Source organism: Anneissia japonica, unplaced genomic scaffold (assembly GCF_011630105.1).
Source record: "Anneissia japonica isolate Jap-2015-1 unplaced genomic scaffold, ASM1163010v1 scaffold287769_len469884_cov163, whole genome shotgun sequence".
Taxonomy (NCBI): domain Eukaryota; kingdom Metazoa; phylum Echinodermata; class Crinoidea; order Comatulida; family Comatulidae; genus Anneissia; species Anneissia japonica.
Window position 1 is genome coordinate 267,778 of NW_022734345.1, and position 11,488 is coordinate 279,265.

Below are 11,488 nucleotides of genomic sequence, written 5' to 3' on the forward strand. Positions count from 1 at the left end.
AACAATTCTGTCACCCATGCTGATTTGTAGTTGTTTGTTTAAGTATATAATTCCTCCCCTGCTCAATGATGGGCACTTTAGCAAGTGCCTCTCATCTTTGCTCTCTCTCTCCACATTCCTCAGATCTTGAGTACATCACTGTTATTGTTGTAAAATTAATTATATTGTAGTAAGTGTTTATATGAATATATTTTAATGTACATTGCTACCTTTGTGTTTTGTCTTCTAGGAAATATTGACCAATCGCAATACTGTGATCGTCTGAAAGGTATTGTTGAGTTTTTAGGAACTAAATTATCACTAGAGGAACTCACAAAGATATGGAAAATGCAGGTAAGATTTGTCATAGTTTAAAAAACTTTTTTGACATTATCTTGGAAGCTGTGGCTTAAATTATTTTCCAAAATTCACCCTTCTAGTAGTTCCTCCAGTTGTCTATGGAATGGCAAACTGGTAGCAATTGATATGACCTGATATAATTATAAATTTTAATGTGTTTTTTGTGTCAATTTTAAGCTTCTGGTATATATTATATAACTGAATGGTGTAAAGTTGACAAATTAATATCTTATCCTAGCAAAATGACCAACACATGACTGTAGTTGACAACATCCATTCCATCATGGCTGCTGCAGCTGTGTATCTCAACAGTGCTCAACTTGACCACCTATTCAGACTTATACAAAAGGTAAGATTTTGGGATAATGATGCTTTTTATTGTTGTTTTTAATGAAGTGTTGAAATTGACATATTGTGAATAGGTTTAATTATGCTTTTTTATTGTTTTATTGATTTGTATTTTCCTGATAAAAATTGTATAATAAAAAATATATATATATATAAATAAATAAAATAAATAAAAAATAAGTCAATAAGAAAAAAATAATAAAAGTAAATAATAAAATTGATTAAAATTTTATTTACATGTGAAATTGCTTTTTTAACTGAAAATTGAACCATACTTTTAAATTTTTTATGACTTTGTAAATTGTGTTTTAAATCGGAATGGTTGTTTAAATTGTGAATGCTTTGTACTTTTAATGTTTTTTTTTGTTGAAATTATACTTTTTAAATTTTTGTAAAGTGCATTGAGATGTTGTTTGATATGTTTGCGCTATATAAGAAATGCATTATTATTATTATTATTATTATTATTATTATTATTATTATTATTTATAGCCTATAATAAATTTCATACAGCACATACTTGATAATGATCATCTTTATAAAATTACACACTACAAACATATGTGGCCAAGAAAATCCAAACCAGTCACTTGTTGCAAAAATCGATTTTTATTTATTAATACAGTGATATAGTAAAATGAGAGCTATATAATGGTAAAAGAATCATTTAAATCCGACATTTCCTTAAGAAGTTATAAGCATTTAAACATACAGCTGTTTAAAGAAAAATATTTGAGAAATCAGCCTTCAAAGTTTATGATTTCTGGCATTTCTCAAGCTGAAACCATCACCATATCGTTAAAACTTGTTGTTTTTAACCTTGAAAATGGGGAAAATAACAGCATAGCATGATGTATAGATATTTAGAGGTTAGTTTAGTTCAATGAAATAGATTTTTTTAAATTTGACATTCCAGCATGTTTTGGCCATTATCTCTGAATGAGGATTTGCGACGAGTGCCTGGTTTGGCTTGTCTTTGCAACATATGCTTCAATACAGACAACAATCGACCTTAAAAAACGTATACCTTTTAACCACCAGTGGACCTCTTGTCCTTATGTAGCCTCATAATGCTTGGGTCAACAAAAGCTTACAGTTTGTTAATCTATAAAATGACCAACCTGTTCATTTGGAAACCAACCTATATGCTAATATATGCATGTCCAGCAAAGAACAAAGAAGTAAAGCATATTTGTTTCCTACATCATCTTGACTGAAACAACATAGATCTACGTTACCCTAATATTAATCCTGTGGTTGCAATCTTGGGGGTGGGGTGGGGGTTCTAAGAAGTGTTTCAGCTGATGTGTATCTGTTATAATCTATTATATATTATAGAGTTATCATTGATTCATTTACAGGCTTGGAAGGAAGAAAACGATCATATGAGGGAGAAATTACTAACTTTAATTGGTACTATTGGCCGTGAATCGAAGCAAGCAAAGACAACTAACAAAGTATTAGAGCTGTTATGGGACTTGGCTCATCTACCCGCAATCCCCACTAGTCATCTGGAGCACGCCCTCAAGGAACACCTAACAATTCTCAGCGAGTCATATTTAATTAATATGCAAGTGAAAAACAAGTACATCTCTAAATGTGTGGAAGATGTAAAGAGGGTAGGTGAAAGATTTTCGGATTTTCACAGATTTTACAAGTTACCTTAAATTTCAAATATGAGTAAAATTTAAATACATAAGCCATACCTGTCTCCTATTAAATTGTTTATTTTGTTTAATTTTGCCTCCATTTTGCTTAATGCTGTAAATGTTTTACAGAATGTTGTGGCTATTTTTACACCATTAACTATTAACCCAAGCCCTTGTATACAATATGATTTTAGGTGTGCACATATTAGGTAGGGCACCGTAGACATGTTTATTCAAAATATTTGGAAAGTGTCATCGACAATATGGTTGATCACTGTGGTTTGCTGGTGTGGCCTGTGCCGTCTCATCACCGGTGCATAGGATTACTTTTTACATCTTCAGCATGTTCCTGCGAATTGTAGTACATTTTTATTTGAATCTATATCATGTCTCCATCGATCAGAACAAAATGTGTATCAATAGCCAATATTACTTTACAACTGGTGTAACAATAGACACTGCCATTACAAAAACAAGTTTTAAAAACTACTTTTTAATAGGCAAAAAAAATGTTAGTTTTTAACATTGAATATTCTAAATCGACACTCTAAACTGTTACATTTCAGTGGAAATATAATTCAAGAATAGATAAAAATGAAAGTTCACAATTAATATTCCTTCCTTCAATCGCATATTAGTCCAAGAATTTTCATATATGTGGAATGACGGACGTTCCCAGAGTGTTAATCAAATTTAACAACTGACCAACATGAACTAGGTCAAGAATGTGCATCTTAGCTCAGTCAGCTAATCTGGTGGTAGCCACCGTGTGTGCACTGAACCGTGGAGATCTATAGGTCGCCGGTTCAATTTCACATCGTTTCCTCTCCTTGTGTCTCAGTTGGAGGGCTGAAATACAGTACAAGTTACAATAGTGCACCGTCTTTCGGATGAGACGTTTAAGCCATTGGTCCCGTGTGCATTTATGGCCCATGTGCACGTTAAAGAATGCAGTACTCTCTTCAGAAAAGTGTAGGGGATTGTCTCCCGGTGTACTGCCCAATCACCACAAGGACCCCACTGGAAATAAGTCTTCTTCTAGACTTTTGTGGGCTATCCTTGGTGTTTACACCGAATAAATCTAATTCAATCCAAATCCAGTCTAAAAAAATACATTTGTTCCACATACACAGTTGTTTACGTGCAGTTACGCTGTCTTTTTGTGGGACCTTGGTAACAAAGGAAGGGCTTAGCGGAAAGTAGCCATAATTGTTAATGTATTTTTCTTCTTTCTTTCTGGTAGGGAAGCTTGGTTGTACCTGCAATGCGACAGTTGCATTTAATTGCAAAAGGAAAGAACAACAAATATGATAAGGTATTTTTTCCAAATTATTAAAGATGTCAGATTGGTTGTTCTAGTGATTTCTATTTCCCAGCTTAAGGTAAGGTACGTTATTTTCTTCTTACCGTAGAGTATACCAACAGATTTGCACAAGAACCATGATATAATTAAACTAATTAGTCATAGTTTAATGAAGAGTCACAGAGCAGCTGTGAATGTATCTGGCGGCAACCAAGTGACTCCTACAATGCTTGTTGACGGCAGGTACACACATGCAGAGGTAAGCCTTGCATATAATCTAACAAATATTGTTTGAGAGCAGCATAGATCTGCTAAGCTGGCAGTAGCCACTGTGCATGTTGAACAGTGGAGGTCCATATTTAGCCTTTAGTATGTTTCAAAACCATCTTCTGCACTTGAGGGCTGAAATTCAAGTATAAATGTGTGCACCATCTTTAAAAAGTGATGTTTTAAGCCGTTGGTCCTGTGTGCAATAGGACCCATGTGCATGTTAAAGAACTAGTAATATAATAATAATAATAATAATAATTTATTCACTTATGTTGCGTAAATTCCATAAAAATATGTTTAAATGACGCATTACAGAATAAAAATGTCAATTAAAAATAGATTAAAATTGACATTTCAATATTAGAGTAAAACCATTAAAATTCCACAGAAAAATGATCAAAAGACGTATTACACAAAATTAAAAAGTCAACTAAATTGGATAAAAATTTACAATTCAATATTAAAATAAAACCATTAAAATTGACAAGTACAGGAAGTACAGTAGTAAATTATTTGTTAAAAACAATAGTGAAAAAATGTGTTTTCAATCTGTAGGCTACCGGCTTTCCTAATAAATGGTGGCATAACTTTTCACAACTTAGGTGCTGCATATTGAAATGCACGGTCACCTAGTGTGACTTTAGTGCGACAAACTGGATAACTTAAGATTGTGATGTGTATCATCATTGCTACACTCTTCAGAAAAGGGTAGGAGATTGTTTGCCATTGTACTGGTTAGTCAGCATCAGAGAGACCCACTGGAAATATATCATCGGATTATCATAGCTTATTCTTGGTGTTCACACCGAATATATCCAAATTAATCCAACCTCCAATTAGTAATATAGTCCTTAGTATTTAATTAATATATTCAGGATGCATTTAAACTGTCAGGAGGCATGCTGATGTTATTGGGCATGCTAATGCCATAATGAGGCATGTTGTGGTGAAATGGTTAAGTTGTCGCACAGGCCAGTATCGTGTAAATGAGCTATAAAATATGGGAGCTCAATGCCTAAAAATTCAAATTTGTTTTGTACTATAGATCAACAGTTTAATGTCTTATTAATCATGTCCCAAAGTATTAGTTCTGGAAGTAGTCAACAGATCGTTTATTTAACGTTATTTTGATAGTTAATTCTATTTAAAATGTATGTACAAATAACTTCGGAAGGCAATTACTCAAAATCATGTTTATCTTGACTCTGAGAGTGTTGTACTTTCATTTTCCAATAGCTTAGGCTTGAAATGTCCTATTTCAATGAATGACCCCTCATTTTAAAGATCACATATTAAGGTATATGAAAATACCAATAACTTGAATTTCAATTTTTGCTACAGCTTAGCCATTTTGCAACAACCTGCCTCAGCCATTTTGCCACAACATGCCTCATATGAGCATGCCCAAGAGAATAAGAAGTGAGCTGCATTACTTTCAATGGCAGGAATGAAATGTTACATCATCAGTAGGCATTGAGATAAATATTGGCTCACCCTAGACTTGTATAACAGCACTGTATACTTTTATACCAACCTCTGAAAATAAAATGGAACATAATGATAATATGATGATGATAAGGAGGATAACCATTAAATTTTGATGGTCAAGTTTGGCTACTATCTTTGTTACTATCTTTGTTTTGATAAAAAAAATTTATGATAAAGTATTTTAGACAAGCATTAGTAAAGTACATTGCATTTATTTCATACATAGGTATTGTTAGTATTTGCTTTCTAATTCTAAAAATGGATTTAGTGTTTTTAGCTATTTAATAAACTTTTGTTCATTTACAAATTTTTTTCATTAAATGTTTTCCTGTTTGTTTGACAACATTTAGCATGTGCAAGTTCATCTTGAGTTCCTAGCTTTTATCCTTGAGGTTGGTGTCCTGTATCTTCACTGGCATAGAGCTCGCGAGATATGGGAATGTCTCGTTAGCAATCATGATGCAATTGAATATGATAAAGAGGTGAGTAGATGTTTGTTTGATATTGCACCAATAGGTTGGTGTATGTTCAGAGGGCGCCCCCACTCATGCAGTCGAGTGTAGTGTTGGCAATGTAACACAACAAACATACATCCATTATCGTCTAGGTGTATCTTCTCCGCACTACCAGCCGTTTAGTCTGTGGTTCTACAGCGTGTAACAAAGAAGTAATAAACGCTAGAATGTTACCCCGATTTTGACGAGTGTAGTCATCCCTAGCACCCTCGGCAACGTCCAAGGGGACGAGTGTACTCGTTGCTGGCAGCCAACGTGTTAAACATAATGGAGTGAAGGTGTATCTTGGCGGTTTAGATGCAATGCTTTCCAATCGCAGGTCCTGGGTTCAAACCTTATCACTGCAGATTTTTTTTTCTCTAAGCTTCATGAAGAAACTATATTTATAAAGCATATTCCACAAGTGTACTTGCTGTTGGATGTGAAGATTATTTGGAACCAGCTGACTACCTTATAGTTTATTATTATTATACATATCACATCAGGGAGGTGACATTTCATATTTGCATAACTAATATTGTTAAACTTAACCTTTCACCCTTAGACCTGTTTTAATTGGTTTAAATCTGGGCTGAATGACCTGGAGGCTGAAACTCAGCAGCAACTCTTTACACAGAAGTTACTTAAGCAGGACCCTGCTTCACTGTCTCCCAAAAACTTTGATTGCTTAAAGGCATACTTTGAGAGTGTTAACCAAAACAACCAAGCATTAAGGAAAAGTGGCCCAAATTTGGTAAGAAGGGTAATTCATTGAGGGATGCTTTAATTAATATATTTGATAATTTTATAATTTAACAACTGTATGCTTGTGGTGATTGAAGTTTGCAATTGTACCCCTAGATTTTGGCCTGGTCAATAGTAGGCCTACTATGAAGTACACAAATACAGGCCAGCCCTGATTTTCAAACATAAACATTGTTTATGTGATTTGACCTTTGACTTAGACATACAGTTTTGAAACTATGACATGGCATTTAAGTTGTCTTTTTTATGTTATATATTATTAGGTTGTTGAAAAACTTGACCTATTGGGGTTAGAGTTCATGTGGCAGGTTGCATTAGAGAATCCAAATGAAGAAATTGCAAGCGTTGCCATTCATCAGTTAATGAAGATGTATTACACTGGATTGGCGATGAAACTCAAAAAGGTAACTCATTATATAAAAAAATACTTCCTTATAAATTCTCAGAGTGTGCAATGTTTCTGTGCCTTCATTTCTTAAAGAAGAAAAAAAAATCTTTTGCAGAATGCTTTATTGATGTAAAATCAACTACTTCATGTGTGAAAAGTGAAAAAAAAATAAAAAAATCTTCTAACTGTTGCCACACCCTCCCCCATATTTTCTAGAATACTGTGTTATCACCAACACACTGCATTTGATTTCATTGCCAGATTTTCAATTTAATTATTTTATACTTATCTCCACTTTTTGAGCTTGTTTGGCATATAACATGATAAGATACAGAAATAGTCTGAAGGATGGTGAAATGTAGGCAATATTATTATTTTACAGTTAAATGTGTATAGAGCATAATTATGCTTGTTTGTTTATACCTTTCCTTTAATTAGCCATAGGCCTTGCTTCTTTATTAATTCTACATTTGGGCTCCAGACTTTTTTTTTGTCATGGTGACTTTGCTGTTGCCGGGGGCCCCAAGGCACCTTGTCTGAATAAATAAAGAAATGAAATAACCTAATATTATGATGATTGCATAAAAGAAATTTGATTGCACTTACTTGTATTAAACACACATATAGTAATGCACTTCTTCGGGGACACCTCTTCATGTTTTTTTTTGTTTATTTTTTGTTTTTTTTGGCAGGATACTATTAGTGTCCACAAGAGGTTCATAGCTGAGTGTTACAAGCGACTTGAGGAGGCAACTGTTACGCTAGGTGGCTCAGCCATTGCCTATGCAATCTCCAAAGCAAATAAAGCTCTTACTGCAGCCACACTTCCAGATGTAGCTTCACTTCCAAGTCCATCCAGGTATATTATTTCCCACATTTTATTTTTTGGGTCCACACAAGGCGCTGACCCCCAGACCCTCACTCCTGTTCTTGTTACCAGAACTTTAAAAGCGTCCAGCATCGCCAGTTTTGAACAGACGTGCAGAAAATTTTGTATACGAACTACAGGTGATTTCCAACAAACGTTCATCGCCTCTTTTAAATTGGACCCTAGGGTTCCCCCCTACACCTACAAAACAAAACAGGTTTCAGCAAGGACTGTACATACATTACTGCCTTTGCCACTAATAGGACACATTGAATGGATGGCACTATCGGTTAAGGATGTGTTGTAAAGAACTTAAGGTTGTGAGTTTGTATCGCATCTTGGTATTTCAATTTTTTTTTTTCCAATTTTAAGAAATTTTATTTCTTTTCAATTTTAAGATATTTTAATTTTGTACAAAGGAACATTCTAAATAAGAATTTCTTTTGTACAAATAAACATTCTAATAATTAAAAAATTTCTGTCTTACTGGCTCTATAAAAAAAAACCCAATATAATAACTTGAGCCTGTACTGTATTTAAACGTGGAGGAACGCGCAAACCGGTGAGCGCTCGCTCTTGTTTATATAAGAAATAATGACTAGACTTGAGGGCACCAGCTGGGGAGGCCAGGTAAAATATGTGTTTGAAAGTGAAACATGGTGAGGCTGAGATGGAACGGACACTGGCCTATCTATAGGGGAAATATGGACCACCTGTGTGTGGGTTGAGTGACCCTGCTTCTAATTACTCACTGTTCGACACAAACATTTTGATAAAAATATATTTGAAAATAAATTTTAAAAATATGAATTAAGAGCTTGTTTCGTTGCTAAGTGATTATGAATATTTTTGATGACATTTTGCATAGATGTGTTCGATTATTAACAATTGAGCGACTTCTGAAGTTAGCCGAGACTTACGTGACGACAGTAGAGGACCAACACACGTGTACACGCACCATTCTGCCTCATGAAGCATCCTACCAAGGTCATCCAATCACTATACACGTGTCATGCGATATTCCAAAGATCGAGTTCACAATAGTAGTAAGTTACGCAAACAAGAGAATGAAATCAACAATCATTGTTATAATACATATAATTATTGTTAGTTTCTATCCTTATTTATGCTCATGCATATTTATATTTGTATTTAACAGCACACTGACAAATGTTTGATTGAGTATTTGCACTTTGTTTTAGTGTCATTCAAATGAGAGTTTACGGAGTGTTCGAACAAGAATAGCTGTACGTTTGAAAACCAACACAGACAATGTTCAGATTGCAGCCAATGACACTATGGTACGTTTTTTTTTTTGAGAATTAAACTAGAACCATTCTTCATTCAGCACCCACAATCACGTCCATGGATTTGTTCTCCAGAAAGCCTTTTCAGCTGTCAATTTTACCGGTAAAAATAACTGACCAACCAGTAAAAATTGTGTGTTGGTAGAATAAAAAAAGCACTTATTAGGCCTAGGTAGCCTAGGCTGGCCTTCTTTAAAAAATGAACATCATTCCACTGTTCCAGTCCAGGCCTAGGCTATGATTATATGTATTGTTGTTTTTTGAAACCATTGAACTCAACTTAAAAAGGCAATACCTCACTTGGCGTGCTTTAACTGGCTTTATATAGACAAATTTACCAGTTGGGAGAACACTCCATGGTCAGATTTAAGGGTGGGAATCTGATATTTACAGTACAGGAATGTTTGAACCTCAATATTTCTTTGATTCTCATGTACGTACATTCTCTGTATAGCTGCTGCCTTGTAAAGATCAGAAGTTGCTTCGCCAGTTGTCTTTTGAGGAAGAGCAGTTACTGAACGTCAAACAGACAATGGTTACCAGTATCCAGTACAATGCTAGAAATGACGAGGTATGCTCCACTGATTTTATTTTTATAAAGATTTGGTTTTTGAAGTCTGGAACACATGTGTGGCAGAAACTATGATTTTGGAGGTTTTGTGTATTATACACAGAAACTAAGGGTTTATTAAAATTCAGAAATTTCAGAGTTTTGGCAGTAGACACAGACAATCCAGAATAGGAGTAACTACATCGCAAACATAGCTTGCTATATACGTTGGTCATAGATTGCTGACATCGATGAATTTTGAATTGATTGATTATATTCTATTATATCTTTGCAGCAAAGTACTGTAAGCTTCCAGCCAAGAACAGCCTATGCAATGGAACTGGAGAGGTCGCTACCTGGTGTTGTTATGGCAACGGGTGGTCAAGTTTTTGAGATGCTCTATCAGCTGGCAGATTTAGATGAAACAAAGTGAGATAATAAGTTGTATCGCAGAATTTGTGTCCACAAAGTTCATTATAATCAACAAATTAGATTCACTTAGATTATTTATTTTTTGAAAATATGGAAATGTATTATTTTATGCTTTTATGAATATTTTTAAAAAATGATGCTGTTAATTGCTTGTTACATTCAGAAAATTGTTTTCTTCAGAATTACTCAGAGAGTACGGAATCTTCTCCGTCTTATTCCAACTGATCCATCAATAATTGAAGCTTTGGACAACATATGTCGCTATGTAAGTGTTTTAAATGCTAATGAAATTAAATTAAAACTGAATGTGTCAATCTGTCCATCATGCTGAGGCCTCAATGTCTTTAACGTTTTCAAAAAGTATAAGTTTATGTTGACAATGTTATTTGTGTTAGCCTTGCAGGATGTGAAAAGCTTAGCATTGCTATGTATTTTACACCAGTTTATTTCTGTTACAGAATGATGATGCTGAGAACAATGAAGGTTCTCCTGGCAAGCCCCCTAGACAGGTGCTTCAAGATCTCTTCACAACCTCTTCTCATTCTTCAATGTCAGCATTTAGGGTGCTCTACAATTTGGAGGTAAGTTCAGTAAAGAACATTGAAACATCAAACTGGGGATAATGAGGATGATGAAGATGGCAGTGGCAGTGATGCGTTAAACTTAAATAGCACTTCATGCTTCCAAGTGCCTGACATTAAATAATAATTGCTGATATGTAATGATCCTGTTGTTAATATTGGAGATGAGGTTGAAAAATAATTTAAAAAAAGTAAACTTTTATAAAATTTCAGGTGTTGGTTGATTACCAGTCAGTTAGGACAAGAACAGCTTTTTCTACACCAAAAAAATGTTTTGCCATTCTGTAATACCGTAAAACCTTTAATTGAAGCCCTAGGCTTATTTTTTTTTATGCGACCTGTGGATGGGCTTCTTTTCGAAGGTACATTTGCAGAGTAAAAGGGGGGGGGGGAAGTCAATTTGGAATGTTTTAAATATGCATTTAGTTCTAATATGCATTTAGTTCTAATATGCATTTAGTTCTAATTTTTATAATAATTTACCAATTGGGCTCCGGGACCGCAAAATAGAAAATACATTTAAACGTAAGTTAAAACAATATATTTTAAACTCTTAGCTGTTGTTTATTGCTATTATTGAGATATTCTTATTATTACATTGTTTGATTTTATTCTATATTATACTATATTATATTACTGTAAATTATATTATATTATGTTATATTATATTAGTCATTATAAATTAAACTTCTATTTTGAATTATGT

General features: G+C 34.0%; 1 protein-coding gene across 1 annotated transcript in view; it reads left to right on the forward strand.

Moving 5' to 3' along the window:
- Nucleotides 1-11,488, forward strand: part of LOC117116388 (ubiquitin carboxyl-terminal hydrolase 24-like) — a 45,764-nt gene that overhangs the window by 10,388 nt on the left and 23,888 nt on the right. Inside the window, exons 9-23 of the mRNA XM_033260417.1 lie at nucleotides 230-333; nucleotides 578-688; nucleotides 2,049-2,306; nucleotides 3,580-3,651; nucleotides 3,749-3,898; nucleotides 5,748-5,879; nucleotides 6,457-6,645; nucleotides 6,920-7,060; nucleotides 7,737-7,903; nucleotides 8,781-8,958; nucleotides 9,115-9,213; nucleotides 9,674-9,790; nucleotides 10,065-10,198; nucleotides 10,382-10,466; nucleotides 10,660-10,782. Of these exons, the coding sequence (XP_033116308.1) occupies nucleotides 230-333; nucleotides 578-688; nucleotides 2,049-2,306; nucleotides 3,580-3,651; nucleotides 3,749-3,898; nucleotides 5,748-5,879; nucleotides 6,457-6,645; nucleotides 6,920-7,060; nucleotides 7,737-7,903; nucleotides 8,781-8,958; nucleotides 9,115-9,213; nucleotides 9,674-9,790; nucleotides 10,065-10,198; nucleotides 10,382-10,466; nucleotides 10,660-10,782 (2,060 nt within the window). The remainder of the gene's footprint in view (nucleotides 1-229; nucleotides 334-577; nucleotides 689-2,048; nucleotides 2,307-3,579; nucleotides 3,652-3,748; nucleotides 3,899-5,747; nucleotides 5,880-6,456; nucleotides 6,646-6,919; nucleotides 7,061-7,736; nucleotides 7,904-8,780; nucleotides 8,959-9,114; nucleotides 9,214-9,673; nucleotides 9,791-10,064; nucleotides 10,199-10,381; nucleotides 10,467-10,659; nucleotides 10,783-11,488) is intronic.